We start from the raw sequence: 22,730 nt of genomic DNA, 5'->3' as shown, positions 1-22,730 counted from the left end.
ACTAGAATGTTATCTGGGTTTCAGCACCTAAGTTACAGGGAAAGATTAAACATGTTAGGTCTTTATTCTTTGGAGCAGAGAAGGTTGGGGGGGGGGGGGACTTGATAAAGGTATTTAAAATTATGAGGGGGATAGATAGAGTTGACGTGGATAGGCTTTTTCTATTGAGAGTAGGGGAGATTCAAACAAGAGGACATGATTTGAGACTTAGGGGACAAAAGTTTAAGGGTAACATGAGGGGGAACCTCTTTACTCAGACAGTGGTAGCTGTGTAGAATGAGCTTCCAGTAGAAGTGGTAGAGGCAGGTTCGGTAACTTCACTTAAAGTAAAATTGGATAGGTATATGGACAGAAAAGGAATGGAGGGTTATGGGCTGAGTGCGGGTCAGTGGGACTAGGTGAGAGTTAGCGTTCGGCACAGACTAGAAGGCCAAGATGACCTGTTTCCGTGCTGTAATTGTTATATGGTTATAAGTGGTTTCTGAGCTGTACAGACATAAACATCAAAAATGCTGCAAAGCCAAAACAAGTGACAATAATTCCTTCTCTATTGTGGAATAATTTCTTTTGATGCTTATTGAATTTCTTTGAAATGGAAGCCACAGGATGGTCAATATCATCATGATCACCTCTTCGTAATAACACCACTCCTGCAGCCTCATCATTGGCATCCCCTGCTATGGAAAATGGCTTTGCAAAGTCAGGTGACATGAGCACAGGTTGATGACGCAAGATGGCCTTCAATTTGTCAAATTCCTTCTGGCAAGGCTCTGCTCAAACAAATTTCTCACCCTTCTTCAGGAGTTAGTCAATGGAAGGGCAGTATCAGCAATATTCTTACAGAACTCACGATAAGATTCGACAATTCCCAGAAATCTTCTAAGAGCCTTCTTACCAGTTGGAATGGGAAACTCAGAGATAGCCTGAACCTTTGCCTGAACAGGAGTCAACCTGCTCTGCCCTACAACATAACCAAGATAGGTCACAGTGGCATGGCCAAATTCGCTCTTAACTGTAAGGTTGGCCTTTGAAAGCCTATCAAACAGCTTTTCCACTGCAGAGACATGGGCTTCCCAGGTTTCATTTCCTGTGACCAAGTCATCAATATAGGCATCTGTGTGTTCTAACCCTTGAATTACAGAATTAATCATTCTCTGAAATGTTCCCGGTGCATTTTTCATTCCAAATGGCAGAATATAGCATTCATACAACTCAGAAGGTGTTACAAATGCAGAAATTTCTCTACCTTTATCTGTTAATGGAGCACACCAATACCCTTTTAACAGATCGATTTTTGTAAGAAACTTAGCTTATCTGATCTTGTCTACACAATCATCTACTCCAGGGATTGGATAAGCATTCGTTTTTGTTAAAGCATTCACCTTTCTGTAATCAGTGCAAAACCTGATTCTACCATCTGGTTTAGGTACCATGACACAAGATGAGCTCCAATCTAAAGTAGAACACCTAATGATACCATTTTCCATCATATACTCAATTTCTTGATCAGCAAGTTTACATTTTTCAACATTTATGTGATACGGATGCTGTTTTATAGGCTTGGCATCACCAACATCACGTGAGGCCATGTTTTTCTTTTTGGAACATTAGCGTACAAATCCTGAAATTACATGAGCAACTGCTTCATTTGCTGCTGCTGCTCTGGTTGTAAACGAGCCAGTTTTTTTTTTAATCAAGGTTTTGTAAAATAGTGGAATTTGGCAATCTAGCTGGAACAATGTTTGGTTTAAGGTGGGCCTCAGAAAGATCATCCAGAAAATCTCAGAGAGCCCAGATCCATCCCAATTCACAGCAGTGAGTATAACCGCAGTTGGCATTTCATTGTACGGCTTAATGTGACAGAGTTGTTTTGGTCTCCTTCTATCTGCAGTTTTGACAACATAATCCACATCATTGACCTTAGACACAATTTCATAGGGACCATGGAATCTGGCCTGCAGAGGATTTATCTGCACAGGGAAAAGAACAAGCACCTTATCTTCTGGCTTAAATGTCCTAGCTCTGGCTCTCTGATCATACCAGGTCTTCATTTTACTCTGAGCAGATTTAAAATTCTCCCTAGCAAGGTTGCAAGCCCTCTGCAATCTGTCCTTGAATTTTAAAACATAGTCCGACAAATTTATATGCAGGTCTTTGGGTTGGTCCATTGCTCCCTTAACAATGCCAAAGGACTTTGAACCTGGTGCCCAAACACAAGCTCAAAGGGGCTAAAGCCTGGGGACTCTTGTACAGACTCCCTTACTGCAAATACAAGCAACTGAACTCCCTCATCCTAATCCTTCTCATTTTGAAAACAGAATGTCCTAATCATAGGTTTGGAGGATCGAATGGAATCTTCCTAAGGCCCCTTGGGATTCTGGATGGTACGCAGAAGACGTAATTTGTTTGGCTCCCAATTCGTAAACTACCTGCTGGAATAACCCTGATATAAAATTACTTCCTTGATCAGACTGGATTTCTTTTGGCAAACCAAATAGGATGGAAAGGTTTATGAGTGCCTTCAACACAGTTGGAGCTTTGATTTTCCTGAGAGGTATTGCTTCTGGAAATCTAGATGCTGTACGTAAAATGGTTAGCAAAAACTGAAGGCCAGCTCTAGTCTTTGGCAATGGGCTAACACAATCCACAATACCTTTAGAAAAGGATTCACCAAATGCAGAAATAGGCTGTAGTGGAGCCATTGGGGTGACCTGATTAGGTTTACCCACAACCTGACAAGTGTGACAAGTTTGGCAAAATGTCACAACATCTTTCCTCAAACCAGGCCAGAAGAATTGTTTCAAAACCTTATCCACAGTTTTATTCACACCAAGATGGCCACCCAAGAGCATACTAGGGACCAAGGTTAAAATCTCATTCCTATAGACCTTAGGAACTACAACCTGGTGATCAATTGCCCATTCCTCACTTGCCAGGATATCAGGTGGTCTCCACTTTCTCATTGACACCCCATCCTTGAAATATACCCAACTGGCACTTTCTCAATATCATCACCTGAGAGAGCTCTATCCCCCAATGAGAGCAATCTCAGGGTCTCTGGTCTGTTCCACTATAAACTCCTTCCTGGACAGAGACAAATCTTCCTAGCCAGACCTGATACAAGGATCCTGGTCAAACAGTGAAGGAAGGAAAGTCACTGACAGGTCATCAAAACCTGAGTCCTGTTTTGGGCTATCATGGGTAGCAGAGCCATTCTGCACAAGACCATCTGCATTGGCAAACTTCTTGGCCATAGCTCGAATTACTGCGCAGGATGGATAAACACTAGAATCCATCTTTGGATCATCAGTGATTGGTTTAGTCATCAACTGCACTGCAGGGACAACTCTGCCACCTACTAGATCATTCCCTAACAACAAAGAAAGACCTTTCACTGGTAAACTGGGTTGTAGTCCTATCTTAACAAGTCCTGAAACTAAGTCTGACTTCAAAATTACCTTGTGCAGAGGTACAGAGACAATGTCACCCCCAATACGTTGAATAAGATTCACTTCACCAGTGGCAGTCTCATCACAAATCTCTAGAACATTGTCCAACAAGAGTGACTGAGAAGCCCCAGTATCTTGAAGAATTTTCACTGGCACAGGGGGTGACTCTTCATTCTCTGAAACCGATCCCTCTGACACAAAAGGAACGAATTCTTTCCTAACTAGGTCAGATGTCTCAACCTTGACAGAGCTTCATCAGAATGTCCGGAACCCTGTGGGTTCACAGGAATTTCAAAGTGTTGAACACAGGCATCTGGAACTGCCTCCTTTTCCTTCTTCTTCCTCAGGATGAAGACATAACATAACTAGGTTTCTTGCAATGGTGACAAATAGGACCAGAATGTTTCTCCTTTGGTTGCTTTCCTTCATCTTTACCTTTGTCACTATTCTCAGCTTTGACTTCTGGTTTACCCTGATTATCCATACTATTCTTCTGGAAGGTCTTATTTGGGGCAAACTTAGACTTGTGGGTTAGAGCAAACTCATCTGCTAACTTAACAGCTTCTTGCAAATTGGCAGCATCTTTCTCATCTAAATATGTCTTTGTATCATTATGAATGCATCTCTTGAACTCTTCAATTAAAATAAACTCATCCAATTTGTTGTCATCATTCACATTTTTAGATGTGCACCATCTTTCAAAATACACAGACTTCTCATAAGCAAATTCCATATGAGTCTGGCTCACAGATTTTCTCAAATTCCTAAACTTTTGCCTATAGGCCTCTGGAACAAGCTCATAGGCTTTCACAGCCTGTTTTACTGTCTCATAGTCAGCTGCATCTGCAACTCATAGGGCAGAATAAGCCTGCTGAGCCTTACCTTTATTTACACTCTGCAACATGAGAGGCCAATACACTTTTGGCCACTTAAGGCTCTGAGCAACTTTCATAAAATGCTGAAAGTATTTATCAACTTCAGCCTTATCAAATGGAGGGACCAATATAACTTCCGGACTGACAACAAATCCATTATTAAAGCCAGAAATTTGATTCCCTAACTTTAACTTCTCTTAACTCAAGCTGCATTTGTCTTTCTCTTTCCTCAAACTGTCTTTGTCTTTCTCTTTCCTCAGCTTCTAATTTAAATTTCTCTATCTTTAGTTTTTCCAGCTGTAACTGGAACTCAGCGTCAGCTGGTCTACATTCAGGAGACAGATCTAACACCTCGTCTGCAAACATATCCTCATCTATGTAGTGCTCAACTACCTCTGAATCTCTGCCTTTCTCATAGCCTGCTTTTCCGTAAGTTTTAACTTACTGGCAATTGCCAACAACTCTGTCTTTTTGGCTTTTTGTAATTCTGCAGGGGTTGACAATGCCAATAATTGATCAATGTCTATTGCTGCTGGTTTCCACACACAAGTCAATCAAAAAAGGAGATATCAATCAAATCAATTATCAATCAACCTATAAGCTCCAATATAGGCATATCCCAGACAAGCCCCCAAATTATGTTACGTACCAGCAGCCATGGACCACGGACACAGATTTTAATGTTAAACAAATATATTTTCAATACCTACCCAAAATATAGCCATTTAAACAATTGCTCCCTTAACCAAAAATTAACAGTGCAATGCATCTTAGCTCACAAACTGTGGAGGTCTGGAAACAGATCTTCTCAAGTCTTACTCAAACGGAGTCCTAGGATGGCAATCCAGAAGGTTCCAGAATCCACAGGAACAGGTACAGGTGTCTGTCAGGAAGCGTTCATAAATTCACACCAAGGTGACACAAGGTGACGATCATGGAAAATTCCAGAGGACTGGTGAACATCACATGACACAATGGATCCATGCAGGGATAATGAGGTGACAGTCACAGAAAATTCCAGAAGTCGAGTGGTGGTCACTTAAATACTGGAGTCCACACAGGGATAACAAAGTGACGCCTAAGTTCCAAAATCCACGTAGGCATATCACAAGGTGAAGGTCACGGAATATCACTTAACACAAGTGGTCGTCATGTAACACACCCGAATCCATGTATGGATTAACAAAAAGTGGTCGCCACTGAATACTCCAGAAATCCGAGTGTGGGTCATACAAAGTGACAGTCACGTATCCAAAATGCGCTGTGTGCTGCAAATTATCACAATCTTCTGGACACAGAAAAATATTGGGAATGCCCACTGCTGTAGTGAAATCTTCAACTAACTCAACTCAACTCAACTCCCTCTCTTTCTGGTAACTCACAGTCCATTGCATCGCTTAACCACAGAAATTTTCAGAAATCTCCCCAATTGAATAGAAAAGCCTACGCTCATTTGTTATATGACGCCATCCACCTCCTCATCCAGGCGCACCTAAAATGATGTTTATGGTTAATCCAAGCAATGTTGACATGTAACAATTGTACTGATGCCATAATGTTATTTAATTTCACAACATATTCCGGTGATTTTAAATCTGATTCCAACTCTAAAAGGACAACTCTCTATTCTGAGCCTGTGTCCTTTGGTTTTAGACTCTCCCACCATAGGAAACATCCTCTCTACAGCCACTCTATCGAGGCCTTTCCACATTCAACAGGTTTCAATGAGGTCCATATTAGAACACTTGTGGACTGCCCCCAGCATAATTCCCACTGATTTGTTTTGACATAAATGATGCATTTCTCTGCATGTTATGGTGGCTTAAGAGTGCCTCAAATCCCAAGAGCGATTGCGTCTGGATTTTACCTCCTAGTAGGGTCACTCATGGCAGTAAGGTCAAGGGGGAGGTTCAAAACAGTGACCCAATCAAGACCTCAATGATTGATCTGGCGGAAGATGACTCTTTATCTCATTATTTCGTTATTTATTGCTATTTATGTACATTTGCATTTGCACAGTTTGTTGCCTTCTGCACTCTGGTTGAGCTTTTATTGATCCTGTTGGAATTACAATTCAGTAGATTTGCTGAAGATGTCCACAAGAAAATGAATCTCAGAGCTGTGCACAGTGACATTTATGTACTCTGATAATAAAATCTACTTTGAACTTTGATTTTGACACGGTTGTGTAATCGATACACACTTAGCAATTTCTACAGAGGTAGCATAGATACCATTCTAACTGGCTGTATTGCCATCTGGTACGGGGTGTGGGCACTGCACACCATTGAAGTAAGCTGCAGAGTTGGAAACTCAGTCAGCTTCATCATGAGCACTAGCCTCCATAGTATCTAAGATATCTTCAAACATCAGTGCCTTAGGAAGGTGGAATCCATCATTAAGAACCCCCATTACCCAGGACATGCCCTTTTCTCATTGCTACCATCAGAGAGGAGGTACAGGATACAGGAGCTAAAAGGCACACTCTCAGTGATTCAGGAACAGCTTCTCGGAATGGCAGGTGGTGACTAGTGGGGTGCCACAGGGCTCGGTGTTGGGAACACAGCTGTTTACAATTTACGCCAATGATGTAGATGAAGGCATTGAGAATAACATCAGCAAATTTGCTGATGATACTAAGCTGGGTGGCAGTGTGACATGTGATGAGGATGTTAGGAGAATTCAGGGTGACTTGGATAGGCTGGGTGGGTGGGCAGATACTTGGCAGATGACGTTTAATGTGAATAAGTGTGAGGTTATCCACTTTGGGAGTAAGAACAGGAAGGCAGATTATTATCTGAACGGTGTAGAGTTAGGTAAGAGAGAAATACAAAGAGATCTCGGAGTCCTTGTTCATCAGTCACTGAAGGTGAATGAGCAAGTGCAGCAGGCAGTGAAGAAGGCTAATGGAATGTTGGCCTTTATTACAAAGGGAATTGAGTACAAGAGCAAGGAAATCCTCTTGCATTTGTACAGAGCCCTGGTGAGACCACACCTGGAGTATTGTGTACAGTTTTGGTCTCCAGGGTTAAGGAAGGACATCCTGGCTGTAGAGGAAGTGCAGCGTAGATTCACAAGGTTAATTCCTGGGATGTCTGGACTGTCTTACGTAGAGAGGTTAGAGAGACTGGGCTTGTACACACTGGAATTAAGGAGATTGAGAGGGGATCTGATTGAAACATATAAGATTATTAAGGGATTGGACAAGATAGAGGCAGGAAATATGTTCCAGATGCTGGGAGGGTCCAGTACCAGAAGGCATGGTTTGAGAATAAGGGGTAGGTCATTTAGGATAGAGTTAAGGAAAAACTTCTTCTCCCAGAGAGTTGTGGGGGTCTGGAATGCACTGCCTCGGAAGGTAGTGGAGGCCAATTCTCTGGATGCTTTCAAGATGGAGCTAGATAGGTATCTTATGGATAGGGGAATCAAGGGATATGGGGACAAGGCAGGAACCGGGTATTGATAGTAATTGATCAGCCATGATCTCAAAGTGGCGGTGCAGGCTCGAGGGGCCGAATGGTCTACTTCTGCACCTATTGTCTATTGTCTATTGTCTTCCCCTCTGCCATCTGATTTCTGAATGGACACTGAACTCATGAACACTACCTCACTACTTTATGCACTATTTATTTAATTTAACTATTTAATATATATTTACTGTAATTCAATTGTTTCTATTATTAAGTATTGCATTGCACTGCTACTGCAAAGTTGATAGATTTCTCAACATATGCTGTTGATAATAAACCTGATTCTGATTTTGAATTGAAGACAAGCTCTTTTATGGTCGACGGAAGATTTCAATGGACTGAAGAGTCGGAACTATACATGCATAGTTTGTTTGGTTGTATTTTTACTGATATTCTATATGGGCTTGTTGTATTTTATATGCGAGGACTGGGCCTCAAGCTGCAGTTTCACCTGGGGACGGGGGTGGTTGCTTTGGGGCCAGTGCACTCCTCCAGGGACGGTGTGGTGCAGTGTCCAGGCTGGAGCCAGCTCCCCCCACCGTGTTTGCTCACAGGAGACGGGCTCCATTGAAATCAACTGGAGATTGATGGAGTGAGTTTTTGATTCTCTTATTGTGTGATTATGATACCATTTGTGTCTGCTATCTTGTGAGTGCTTTGTGCTGTGTGTGACCATTGGTACTGTGTCTTGGACCTTGATGCTAGATTTGATTTGAATTGAATTAAAGCTCACCTTGAACTTCCGGATACTTTGCCAGGATTTGAAGAGCCCAGCACAGGGTTGTACTGGTTGTTTCAGTTCCAGCCAGAAACAAGCTCTCTGTCGACACCAACAAGTTCTCGTGAAAGAATTCGGAGTTAAGCTCATCTTTGTCCCGAATCAAGGCAAACAAAAATCCACGTTTTAAACAGATGGGATTTTGCAGATGCTAGAAATGATGAGCAACACACACACACACACACACACACACACTCACACACACACACACACAAACTCAGCGTCTATGGGGGTTAGTGAGCAGCTGACATTGTTTCAACCTGAGATCCTTCATCAAGGCTGAAATGGAAGGGGGCGAGGGAGGGGAAGGAGAACATTTTAACAGCCTTCAGACGCTTTTCAACTTTAATTCAATTCATGCCTTCCTGGCCCCTCATTTTTTTTTAATTTATTAAGATTCAGCACAGAATCGGTCCTTCTGGTCCTTCAAGCTGCGCCGACCTGCAATGCCTTATCACGGGACAATTTACAATGGCCTCTGAACCTACAAATCGGAACATCTCTGACTGTGTTGGTTTCCTCCAGGTGCTCTGGTTTCCTCCCACAGTCCACAGAGAGAGCGTATAAATTCCTGACAGGCAGCGGTGGGAATTGAACCTGGGTCACCTGTCCCGTGAAGCGTTGTGCTAACCACTACGCCGAGGTGCTACCCTAATGCTACTGTGCTCTATACTAGACAAACGTTTGCAATACCAGTTCCCAAAGAAACAGAAAGTCATGGAAGCTCTTTGGAGGCTCGGCAACATCCGTGTCAAAGGACTGTTGACACAAAATGCCAGATTCTCTCTTTACAGCCACTACATGATGGGCTGAGAAATTGTGGCATTTCCATTTCATAGTTTAGATTTCCAGCAGCTGCATAGTTTTCATCGCAAAAGATAACCGTGTTTGGTGCAGCACAGTAGTGTAGTGCATTGTACAATGGTTTAGAGTAGAAGCGACGCGGGTTCAATTCCAGCTGGTGCCTGGAAGGAATTTCTATATTCTCCCTGTGACGATGTTGGTTTCCTCCGGGTGCTCCAGCTTCCTCTCTCATCCCAAAGATTAATAGGTTATTTGATCAATGTAATTCGTCCCGTGACTGAACTAGGATTAAATTGGGGAATTGCTGGGTGGTGCAGCTTGAAGGGCCAAAAGGCCTACTCTCGCTGTATTTCAAATCAATCAATAAATCAATAATTATGATCTCTGTGCAAAATTAACTGAGCAGAACATAGAGGGATATGGAATTAATGCAGGTAAATGGGATTAGTATAGACTGGCACAGTGGTCAACATAGATGTAGTGGGCTGAAGGGTCTATTTCTGTGGTTTTCAAGTCTGATCTAAAAGTCTATCTAATTTACCAATTAAGAAAAATCAGATGCCATGGTAGCGTGGTGGTTATTGTGACACTATTACAGCTTAGGGCATTCCAGAGTTCGGAGTTCAATTCCAGTGCTGCCTGCAAGAAGTCTGTACATTCTCCCCATGACCATATGGGTTTCCTCCGGTCACTCTGGTCACCCACACAGTCCAAAGGTCAATTGGTCATTGAAAATCGTTCTCTGATTAGGTTATGGTTGAGCAACGTATGGGGATCAACAAAGTACAGTGTCCACACCAAGGTGAAGTTGTACCAGAGCTGTGTTGTGCGGGTCAGAATGATGGTGTTTGAGAGAGAGTGACCTCGTCATTCCACACCATGACCTTCTGGAAGATCCTTCGTATTTTCTGGCCAAGAAAAATCTCCAACCACACCCTACTGCTTCAATACTGCTACAATCACCATGTGAAAATGTTGGAAATGGGTTGGACACGTGATGGGAAGATATGCCAACGCCATCATCAAGACAGCACTTCATTGCGCCCCTGAAGGGTGGAGGAAAGATAATTTGTTGTTGTACTGTAGATGCAGAAATGAGGACCCTTAACCACATCTGGGGCACAATAGAGAAGATGACCAAGGACAGGCAGAGATGGAGGACCTTCATTGCTGCCCTAAGCACCAGCGGTGTAATGGGCAGTAAGTAACTAAACTGAATAAATAGATGGGCTGCTGGTTGGTGCAGCTCTCTGGGCTGGAAGGGCCTGTTCTGCGCCATGTCTCTAAAATAAAATAAAATAAAGTTATTATCTTCAGTATATTTGATAGGACAGTGGGAAATGAGTGAATGTGAGAAGAAACTTGCTGCCATTACCTCATCCATCTTCGTGAGGAAGCAGTCGATGTAATCCCTGGGGGAGTCTTTCTGGACAGTTTCTTTGTGGCTTTGAATAGTTCTGGCCAGAAAATTTCTCAAGTTTTTGATATTTTGGAAGAACTTTTGGTGAGGTCCAGGCAGGAAATCCATGATCCTCGGGAAGGTGTTGTACAACTGCAAAACAAACACACCATTTTCACTGACATGGTGCTGTACTGGATACCAAATGCTCAGTTCAAAAAGTTCAAAGGATATTTATTATCAAAGTAAGTATGCAGGATCGAACCCTGAGATTCATTTTCCCACAGACAGCCACAAAACAAAGAAAACCATGAAATACGTTTAAAGAAAAATATTAAAACCCACAGCCACGTGCAAAAAAAGAGAAATGCACAAGTGGCAAAAGAGCGAAAGATACAGAATACAAAACACAAAATCTACAGAGTTCAGGTATATTCAGTTCAGCTCAGTTCAATTGAGTTCTGTGTTATTCATTACCTGCAAGCCTCCCTCATCACAGACACTGAAAATAGCAACAAAAAAAAAACAAGGAGTGACATATATATATGTGAGAAATGGAGTCAATTATAGGCTCGCGTCACATCTCCAGGCTTCTTGGCCTTGAGGCGCAAGCTTTGCTCGAAACATCACTGTACACCCTCAGAGCATGAAGTGCCAGATCGCTCAATTGGCCCAAAAACACACACCGTAGTGTCGATCAGAGGCTGCAACAGTAGAAGAACCACATAGAGATAGGAAATTAACTTAGTCTATTATACATCGAAACATATCATGGCATTATTACCTTCGTCTTGAGCCCGTCATTCCTACCGGAGCAGAGGTCCCTGACAACATCTCACCAAGTTCTCTATCCTGGGCCAGTCTTTCAAGTTGTCCCCAGGCATAGCCCATCTTCGTCTCCCAGGGATGAGGTCTTTGGAGTTCCTGCTGGTGTTTCTGTAGCTCTGTGATTTTTATGGGATGGAGTTACTAGTGCCAAGCCCAACACTCACCCTATTGCAGCAGGCTTGAAATCGTCCAAGACAGAGTTGGTGTAATTATGGTGGCATCGTAATTAAATATCTGGTGCTGTTAGCAGTTTTTCAATTTCAGATGTCATTCAACCCGTTATGTACATGCAACCCTGTAAAAGTATCAGCAACAACAGAACACACCTGGAGACTGCTTTTGCTGTTAACAAAACACTATTTTATTAGTGACGACATCATATAGTAACTTAAACCAGGTAAATCAAGTGTTAATGGTATTATGCATATATAGGTGTAAATAAAGTTCCCAAACTTATTCAAGCTCAGGTAGTAAGTGATACAGTCTTACGATGGTATATAAGAAAATTTAGTTCAAATGCACAGGTTAATTAATGCGAGATGTTTGTAATCCAAAGGCGAATGTTGTGAGAAGGCAATTACATCAATATACCACAGATTCCATGACAACAATACAAAATAACAACAGCAGTAGGTTTTATCTCCAAAGTTGTTCCACTCCACACACAAAGTATTACGACAGTGATCTTCAACAAATAACCTTTCAACACAAGTGCTATCTAACCTGAATTCAGCTACGGGACATCTCAAAGTGGTGGCCACAGGATATTCAAACAGAATCCACGTATGGATTATCACCAACAGTAGCTGATCACAAAGGGGACCCTCTTCCAGGGAACCACCACCCAGGCAAGGATCAACACACCAGTAGATTCCACACGGTTACCCCAATCACACACAACATGATAGCCACTTATCCAGTTCCATGACATACGAAATAATTCCAACAGTGATTTGCCACGGGGTGCCTTTCATCAGTGAACTACCACACCCAGACAAAGCGTAAACACACACGTGGTATTCACAAAGGTTTTCCCCTCAGCAGAGAACCCACTCCTGTGGATTAACTAAGTGACAATCACACTTTCGTAGCTGAATGGAAACAAACTCACCCTCACGGGCTACTTGGAGAGAGAGTCCAAACAGTGATCTCTTTGTCACTAGGTTCCTTCTGTTTCAAACCTTCCTCTCCTCTCTGCAAACTCCTTCCAGTTGTAGCAACTTGTGAGAGTCATTTATCAATACTCTGGATCAATTTCAACTCACCCCTTAGGGCTACTGGAAGTTTAAACCAGCAACCGACTCACTGGTGTCTTCCATTGACCAAATCCATCTTGACTCCTTGTATGTTCAAAACAAGCTGCAGAGAAACCATAACGTTCATTGTGCATCAAATCACTCCACCTCTCTCCACTATGGTAACGAAGCAACTCTGCAGGCAGCAGAAATCAAAGTGTCCAAAAGTCAGTCTCATTTTCCCAGCATTTTAAAGTGACAGTCCACAGAAAAAATGAACCCTACGGGTACATAACAAACTGTACATGAGTATCACCAAATGAAACCCCATTACTCAGGGGCCAAGGTGCAAAACGCAGTAGTGACAGTCACACACAGCAAAGCCACATGTAAAGTAGCAAGCACAGATGCTGGAAATCAGAAAAATACAATCACACAGAAAAATATGGTCCAAGTCCTCGAGTTCAACATTACAGCAGTCTGCTGGTAAACATGATACCAGCCTGTCTTCTGCCCAGTGAACACTAGGTGGCAGCAACACCAGTGTGACACCAGCTTGGACACCATGCCACACTGCCTCCAGTGAAGCACACCAACTCCGACACCTCTCTCACAGGCAACTAAACAGCTAACAGCACAGTTTGAGATCTAGTCTTCATTGGGCTTTTATTGACTTTAACGATTGAGGATTAGGACATGCTCTCTCCTCACTGCTGCCATCAGGAAGAAGGTACAAGAACCTCAAGACTCGCACCACCAGATTCAGGAATAGTTATTGCCCCTCAACCATCAGACTCTTCAAACAAAGGGGTTAACTTCACTCAACTTCACTTGCCCCACCATTAAAATGTTCCCACAATCTGAGGATTCACTTTCAAGGACTTTCCATCTCACGTCTTGATATTTATTGCTTATTTATTTATTATTTTTGTTTCTTCTTTTGCATTTGCTCATTTTGTTGTCCTCTACAATTGGTTGAACACCTTATATGATGGTCTTTCATTGATTCTGGGACTACACTTCGGTAAGTCTGATCACCTGGCTATACTTCTACTCCCTGAGTATAAGCAAAGACTGAAGACTGCAGCACCAGTAGTGAGAACCCAGAAGGTATGGACCAGGGAGGCACAGGAGTGCTCTGAATCAGTGGACTGGACTGTGTTCAGGGAGCTACTTTCATACCTGGATGAGCATGCCACAGTTGTCACCGATTTCATTAAAACCCATGTAGATGAGTGTGTGCCGACAAAAACTTACTGTACGTTCCCAAAACAAAAGCTGTGGATGAACAAGGAGATTCAGGTTCTGCTGAGGTCTAGATTTGTGACAATCCCGATTCAGGTCTGGCAATCCAGCTCTGTATTAGAAAACCAGACATAACTTGCAGAGGGCCATTTCAAGAGCCAAGAAACAATCCAAGAGAAGTTTGAGGCAAAATCAGATCCATGTCAACTCTGGCAGGGTTTGCAGGCCACTACTTCCGACAAAGCAAAACCCAACATCATGAATGGCAGCGATGCTTCACTACCAGATGAGCTCAACACCATTTATACCTTCCTTAAAAGAGAGAATAAAGCCATAGCTATGAGGGTCCCTGCAGCATCTGATGACCCTGCGACCTCGGTGTCAGAGGGCAACGTCAGGCTGGCTTCCAAGAGGGTGCAAAGCAGCAGGGCATTATGGACTACCTGGTAAGGCTCTGAAAATCAGTGCCAACCAACTGGTGGGAGTATTCAATGACATTTTTAATCCCTCACTGTTATAGCCAGAAGTTCCCACCTGCTTCAAAAGGGCAACAATTATACCAGTGCCCAAGAAGGGATAGCATGAGCTGCCTCAATGACTATCGTGAAGTAGCGTTCACATCCATCGTGATGAAATGATTTGAGAGGTCGGTGATGGCTAGAATCAACACCTGTCTCAGAAAGGACCTTGAACCTCTGCAATCTGCCTATCGCCAGAATACGTCTACAGCAGAAGTGATCTCAGCGGCTCTCCACGCAGTCTTGGATCACCTGGGTGATGCAAATACCGTTGTCTGGATGCAGTTTATTGATTATAGTTCAGTGTTAACACCATCATTCCTACAGTCCTGATCGAAAAGCTACAGCACTCTGTACCTCCCTCTGCAACTGGATCCTCGACTACCTAACCAGAAGATCACAATCTGTGTGGATTGGAAAGAATGTCTCCACCTCGCTGCCAATTAACACTGGCGCTCCATAGGTTAGTCCGCTGATCTATTCTCTCTACACCCATGACTGTGTGGCTAGGCGTCTATAAATTTGCTGATGATACAATCATTTTTGGCAGAATTTCAGATGGTGACGAAAGGGCATACAGGAGCGAGACATACCCATTAGTGGAGTGGTGTCACAGCAACAACCTTGCACTCAGAGAGCTGATTGTGGACCTCAGGAAGGGTAAGACAAGGGAACACAAATCAGTGCTCAGTGTGGTCAGAAATGGAGACATTGAGCAATTTGGGTGTCAATATCTCTGAGGACCAAACCTGGAAGCAACATATTGATGCAGCTATAAAGAAGGCAGGACAGTGGCTATATTTCATTAGGGTTTTGACGAGACATAGCTTGTCAACTAAAACAGCTCCATCAAGGGTACCAGTCTTCGCAGTAAACAAGACATCTTCAAGGAATGGTCCCATAGGAAGGCAGTGTTTATCATTAAGGATCCCCACCATCCAGGACATGCACTTTTCACGCTGTTACCATCAGGAAGGAGGTACAGATGCCTGAAGGTGCACACTCAGCGATTCAGGAACAGCTTCTTCCCCTCTGCCATCTGATTTCTGAATGGACACTGAACCCTTGAACACTCCCTCACTACTGTTTTTGCACTACTTATTTTAACTTAACCATTTAATAAGCATATATTACAAAAGTAACTCAGTTTTGTTCTCTATATTTACTATGTATTGCTACGTACTGCCACCATAAAGTTAACAAAATTAACAACATATGTTGGTGATATTAAATACGATTCTGATTCAAATTCTGGGATAGTTATTACTGTATAGATTTGTTAAGTATGCCCACAAGAAAATGGATCTCAGGGTTGTACATGGTGACATATATGTACTTTGATAATAAATTTACTTTGAAGTTTGATTAAATTAGCTTCACGTCACACATACATCAAACCATACAGTGAAATACGTTGTTTGTGTCAGTGATCAACACAGTCCTAGGATGTGCTGGGGCAGCCCGCGAGTGTCACAATGTTTCTGGTGCCAACTAAGCATGTCAACAACTCACTAACCCTAAACTCTACACCTTTGGAATGTGGGAGGAAACCGGAGCACTCAGAGGGAAACCGCACAGTAACAGGGAGAACGTACAAGCTCCTTACAGGCAGAAGTGGGAATTGAACCCAGGTTGTTGGCACTGTGAAGCACTATGCTAACGATTATGCTACCGCAACAGACTAAAGTACATCATGGTTTATCAGAAATATATCACCTATTGGTCTGGATCTTAAACACCCTGCCACTGTCTGTAAGGAGTTTGTAAGTTCTCCCTGTGTCTGTGTGGGTTTCCTTGTATTAGGACGCGCCCCACTTTAGCGAAATGCTCCAGGCTTCGACCACACTGCCCAGTGATTTGCTCTGGGAAACGTCTTTCTGCTACCCCCATAGTGAATGACTGAGGTTGACGATCCCGAGGGTGAGTGTGGGTTACCCACCAGCTCGGTGTGTCCTGGGAGGTTGATGGTCAGTGCAAGTTCAGAGTTTGAGGCCCAGAGGTCAAGGTCCTGCAAATGGCAAGTCCTGGGGTCAATACCCAGATGTCAAAGTTGGAGGTCAAATCCAGCAATCAGTCCCTGGGTCAGTATGTCCGGTAGTCGGAGGTCTGACATCAGTGAGTCCACACAAGGGACTAGAGGTTGTGGAGGCCTAATATCTGCAAGTCTGAGAGTCCAGGGCCAAGGACTGCCGGTCGGAGGCCGACCTGAGGTTGGAGACCTGTTTGTGAGAGTGGGTGGGAGGGTGGAAAGGCGGCTGGCATGTTGAGCTGTTCTGCTGAAGACTGTGGGCATGCTATGCTGGGACCGGAGAGTTGATGAAAACTGCAGGCTTTCCCCAGCACATCCTTATGTTGTGTAGTTTTTAACACAAATGATGCATTTCACTGTATGTTTCATTGTACAGGTGATAAACAAATGAATCTGAATCTTCAATGAGCATTTTCACAGTCGGCGGACTGAGAGACGAGTAGACTTGTGTATTGTTAAAATATAGAAACATAGAAAACCTACAGCACAATACAGGCCCTTCAACCCACAATGCTTTACCAAAGATGTACTTACTTAGAAATTACATAGGCTTATTCATAGCCCTCTGTTTTTCTAAGCTCCAAGTGCCTATCCAGGAGTCTCTGAAAAGAACTCATTGTGTTTGCCTGCACCACCATTGCTGGCAGCCCATTCCACACACTCACCACTCTCTGTGTAAAAAAAAACTTACCCCTGACATCTGCTCTGCACCTACATCCAAGCACCTTAGAACTGTGCCCTCTCATGTTTGTCATTTCAGCCCTGGGAAAAAGCCTCTGACTATCCACATGATCAATGCCTCTCATCATCTTATACACCTCTATCAGGTCACCTCTCATTCTCCGTCGCTCAAGGGAGAAAAAGCTGAGGTAATTCAACCTATTCTCATAAGGCATGCTCCCCAATCCAGGCAACATCCTTGTAAATCTCTGCAGCCTTTCTATGGCTTCCACATCCTTCCTACAGTGAGGTGACCAGAACTGAGCACAGTACTCCAAGTGGGGCCTGACCAGGGTCCTGTATAGCTGCAACATTACCTCTTGGCTCTTAAACTCAATCCCATGATTGATGAAGGCCAATGCACCGTATGCCTTCTTAACCACGGAGTCAACTTGTGCAGCAGCTTTGAGTGTCCTGCGGACTCAGACCACAAGATCCCTCTGATCCTCCACACTGCCAAGAGTCTTACCATTAATACTATATTATAGTATTGTGGCGCCCCATTTCCTAGCGTATCCGAACCGACTCACAATTAGATAGCCTACGGGGGTTTGCGAGCACAGAGCTTTGGAGCCTCTACGCCATGGGGGGCCGGTTGACAGAGGCTTAAAAGTGAGGCTGAAGTTTTCGAATAAAGTTTTTTTTCCTTCGACTGCAGTTACCGACTCCGTGTCATAATTTTAGCGCTGCGTGTAGCACACCGCTACAGTATCACAGTATTAATACTATAATACAGGTCCACAATCCCTTATCTGAAATTCTGAAATATGAAAAGCTCCGAAAACCAAAGATTTTTCGTTAAGTGTGGAGCATGTTGTAACAAGGCTTGTTTGGCGTGCCAACAGCTGATGTCACTCAAGTGAGATGTGGCAGCACTAGCAGAGGCCGCCAGACATCAGTTGTGGCTCAGCGCTCGTACTGGTTACACGTGCATTTGCTGTTTACTGATATTTTGGGTTCACTGTTGACGATATGGTGAAAATGTGTGATCAGTTAATTGCTGGTCTTGAACAACATGCATTATCAGTGAGCAAGAGATTATGACAGTTTACCTAGTTAAAGAGAGATTGCTTCGACATAAACCTATGTTAATGAGACAGATGACACTTGATGTTTTTAAAAACGCTGTCTGTTTCAGTGCTGCGTCATAACTTGAGAATCCTGTTCCTGGCCCATCAGTTACCTGTAGAATATTTAGCTTTGTTTGCCAGATGTAATGCAACTTAACTAGAGGTACCTGTATGAATTTAGCTTAGTCTAAACCTGTATATGTCCTAGAGTATTTATGTTCTACATTAATTCCAAAAAGTCATTTACCATGTCTTTGATTCAGTTCATTTGAAGCTGTATATTTTTATGTTTTATTGAATATTTTTGTTGGAAATAAAATGTAGTAGTGTATTTATGGTCTATAATTATCCCACTATTTCATTTATCAGTATGTTACTGCATAAATAAACTGTAATAGTACTTGTAAAAGTGTGCAGATCAGAAAAACCCAGAAGTTCGTACTCCAGCACTCGTTGTTTGAGCATTGTTATGTTTGATGAGAAAACCAGATGGAGATGGGGTCCAGAGTTAACCCCCCCTGTGAACTATGCTGCTAATGAGAGAGAGAGAGAGAGAGATAAAGAGGGGGGAGGCATCCTGCTGTTGATGTGAGAGAGAGAGACAAAGATTTAAAGTTATGGCTCCATGGAAGATTTAGTATTACGGCTTCTTCACTGATTGTTTACCTTCACTACAAGGACACTTTTTTGCTCAGTAACATTCTTGCTGCGACAGCAAGGAGTGGCCCAGTTTGATGGACATGGTCAGTTGATGGATGGCTGGTACCCCGGCAGGGGAGATAAAAAAGCAGGTCTGCTGAGACACGGGCAGACATGCCACTGGACACTGAACGAGTGTTGTGCACCCACAGGAAGGTGGGGGCTTGGAGGATCGATTCGAGGGAATCGATCAGAGGCTCACAGTGTGTGAAGGCAGGCCGGTGGGGGTTTGTGTGTGTGTGTCCACCCTCGCCTGGGTGACAAGTTCATCACTGAAGAACAGTCTGGCCGGGAACAGAGGGGTCACAGTCAGTGACCACAACAGCACAAGAAGACAACGGAAGGTTTGCCTGCTGCAGCTGCTCCCATCTCACTCACTCTCTCCCTCTCTCTCTCTCTCTCTCTCTCTCTCTCTCTCTCTCTCTCTCTCTCTCTCTCTCTCCCCCTCCCTCCCTCCCTCCCTCCCTCCAATGGTACAACAGCAACTACCTCGACTTACACTGAACTGAACTGAACTCTGCATCATCTTAAGACTATTCATTTACCATTAGACTTTGATAGAGCTTGGTTTAGATTTATATTTCCACACGTCTGTATATATCATTGCTAACCTGTTTTATATGTATATTTGCATTTTATTGTACAGTATTACTTAGTTTACTAATAAACACTTTTAGTTACAGTACCACCAGACTCCAACATATCATTTCATTTCTGCTGGTTTGGTAGCCTGGTCACGGGGTACGTGACAGTATGTACAGACTTTTTTTCTTGTCATTATTCACTAAATAATACAGTATAACAACTATTTACATAGCATTTACATTGTATTATGTATTATAAGAAATCTAGAGATGATTTGAAGTATATGGGAGGATGTGCATAGTTCAGGAACTCCCCCAGGTCCTAAAGTCCACCCACAAGGAGACAGGTTAATTATCAATATAATTACCAATTTTCTGAAATCCGAAAAGTTCTGAATTCCGAAATACAACTGGCCCCAAGGATTTTGGGTAAGGGATTGTGGACCTGTACTGTATTTGAAAACAAAATGAACCACCTCCCACTTCTCTCGGTTGAACTCTATCTGCCACTTCTCAGCCCAATTTTGCATTCTATCGCTGTCCTACTGTAACCTCTGACAGTCCTTACTAACCCACCCCTCCACATCCTCAACCAGGTCATTTATAAAAATCATGAAGGGGTCCCAGAACAGATCCTTGAGGCACACCACTGGTCACCAACCTCCATGCAGAATATGACCCTCTAAACCATTCTTTGCCTTCTGTGGGCAAGCCAGTTCTGGATCCACAAAGCAATGTCCCCTTGGATCCCATGCCTCCTTACTTTCTCAATAAGCCTTGCATGGGGTACCTATTCCAATGCCTTGCTGAAATCCATATACACTACATCCACTGCTCTACCTTCATCAATGTGTTTAGTCACATCCTCAAAAAATTCAATCAGGCTCGTAAGGCACGACCTGCTTTTGACAAAGCCATGCTGACTATTCCTAATCATATAATGCCTCTTCAAATACAATAGTCTGGGAGCAACAACATGATTAATAACCATCCAAGATTGATCTGAAGTCAAAACTGCAAAAATATTGCATCATGTTACAAAGTATATTGCAAAAATATTACATTGGTGAGACCCGTTGTAAATTGGGGGACTGCTTCACTGAGCACCTCCGCTCCATCTGCCAAAAGTGAAACTTCCTGATGGCCAAATATTGAAATTCCTGTTCATTCTGACACATTGGTTCATGGTGACCTCTTGTGCCAAGAAGAGACCATCTCAAGGCGGAGGAGCTACACCTGATGTTCTGTCTGGGTAGTTTCCAACCCGATGACATGAATATCAATTTCTCCTTCCGGTAAGATGTTCTTTCCCTCCCCCTCTGACCCTCCTCTCTTTTGTTCCCTGCACTGGCCTCCTCACCTGCCCATCACCCCCCTGTCTCCCCTCCCCCTTCCCTTTCTCCTATGGTTCACCTTCCTCTCCAGCCCTTTATCTTTCCCACCCATGGGGCTTCATCCATTACCTTCCAGCTATCCTCCTTCCCTTCTCCCCACCTTCTCATTCTGGCGACATTCCCCTTCCTTTCCAGCCCTGAAGAAGGGTCTTGGCCCAAAGCATCATCTCTTTATTCATTTCCATAGATGCTGCCCGACCTACTGAGTTCCTCCAGCATTTTGTGAGTGTTGTTTGAATTTAAATGCACTCCCTCTATCTTCCTGATAAATAATTAATGTTGATCCTGAATCTCTCAGTTTCACTGACACATTGACCATCTGAATCTACAATGAAAGTATGTTTGCTTTTAACTTCAGTAACTCACAATCCACTGTAAAGAGACATACCTGTATCGAAGGGCTACACAAACTGCGGGCAATTTCTGCAACTATCTCCGTCAGCCAGAGAAATTGTTTATCTTCATAGTCACATCGTTTTCCAAAGGTGATGGAACAGATGTTGTTTGACATTGCACATCGCAGGAGAAAGTTTGGGATGAAAGGTTCATCTGGTCGAATTAAAGAGGCCACTTAGAAAATCATAGGGCATTAACATGAAATTTTGGGGCAAGTCTAAATGCTTTTTGGACATTAAACACAAGAGATTCTGCAGATCCTGGAAATCCAGAGCAACACATACAAAAATGCTGGAGGAGCTCAGCAGATCAGGTAGCAGCTATGCAAATGAATAATCAGTCGAGATTTTGGGTCAAAAGCCCTTCATCAGGACTGGAAAGGAAGAGGGAAAAGCCAGAATAAGGAGCTGTGGGGAGGGGAAGGTGGACAAGCTAGAAGGTGATAGGCGAAGCCAGCTGGGAGGCGGTGGGAAAGTTGAAATAAGAACCAAGCACTGGTGAAGAAGTAATCTGTAAGGAGCAGAGTGGACCATAGGAAGAAGGGAGGGGGGGCACTAGGGAGAGGTGAGAGGCAGGTTGAAGGGAAGATGGAGGAAGACAGAGTGGAGAATAATCTTCAACATCTTCTTATTCTTGCATCTCCCCCTTCCTTTCCAGTCCTGGTGAGCGGTTTCAGCCAGAAACATCGACTGGTTATTCCTCTCCATTGATGCTGCCTCACCTGCTGAGTTCTTCCAGCATTTTGTGTGTGGTGTTATAGATATTAAATACATCTCTGTTCAAAAGAACTCAATTAGTTATTTGATACAGCTCTGGTGAGGCCTCATTTTGAGTACTGTCAGCAGTTTGGGGCCATTTTCCTATGAAAGCATATGTAGACATTGAAGAGGGTCCTATCGTATGAAAACCGTTTACTGCCTCCGAGACTGTACTCACTGGAATTCAGAAGAATGGGGGCGACCTCATTGAAACCTATGGAATGTTGAAAAGCCTCGAGAGAGTAGATGAGGAGAGGATGTTTCCTGTCGTGGGGGGTGGGGGCGAGAGTCTGTGACCAGAGGACACAACCTCAGAATGCAGGGACATCCTGTTAGAATGGAGAGGAGAAGGAATGTTTTTAGAATCGTGAGTGTGTGGAATTCATTGCCACAGGGGCTGTGGAGGCCAGGTAATTGAGTATATTTAAGACAAAGGTGAATAGATTCTTGATTAGTCAGAGCATGAAGGAAAATGGGGA

General features: G+C 43.4%; 2 protein-coding genes across 8 annotated transcripts in view; one reads left to right on the top strand and one right to left on the bottom strand.

Moving 5' to 3' along the window:
* Positions 1-22,730, bottom strand: part of LOC132402257 (cytochrome P450 2C39-like) — a 120,161-nt gene that overhangs the window by 7,551 nt on the left and 89,880 nt on the right. For 2 of the 6 annotated variants that reach the window (XR_009514862.1, XR_009514863.1), the window contains one exon: positions 21,559-21,646. Coding sequence is in view for 4 of the 6 variants with exons in the window: in XM_059985051.1 (XP_059841034.1) it covers positions 8,189-8,662; positions 10,752-10,928; positions 21,486-21,646 (812 nt within the window). In the remaining 2 variants the exon portion in view is untranslated. Of the gene's footprint in view, positions 1-5,005; positions 10,660-10,751; positions 10,929-21,485; positions 21,647-22,730 lie in introns of those variants that run through there. The other 4 variants (XM_059985053.1, XM_059985052.1, XM_059985051.1 and 1 more) reach the window with 4 other exon arrangements.
* LOC132402262 (cytochrome P450 2C23-like) overlaps positions 1-22,730 on the top strand; it is a 219,312-nt gene that overhangs the window by 125,042 nt on the left and 71,540 nt on the right. The gene's annotated exons all lie outside the window — the stretch shown is intronic.

This window comes from Hypanus sabinus, chromosome 11 (genome assembly GCF_030144855.1).
Source record: "Hypanus sabinus isolate sHypSab1 chromosome 11, sHypSab1.hap1, whole genome shotgun sequence".
Taxonomy (NCBI): domain Eukaryota; kingdom Metazoa; phylum Chordata; class Chondrichthyes; order Myliobatiformes; family Dasyatidae; genus Hypanus; species Hypanus sabinus.
The sequence above is the reverse complement of the archived record's forward strand: the minus strand, read 5'-3'. Positions and strand labels throughout refer to the sequence as shown.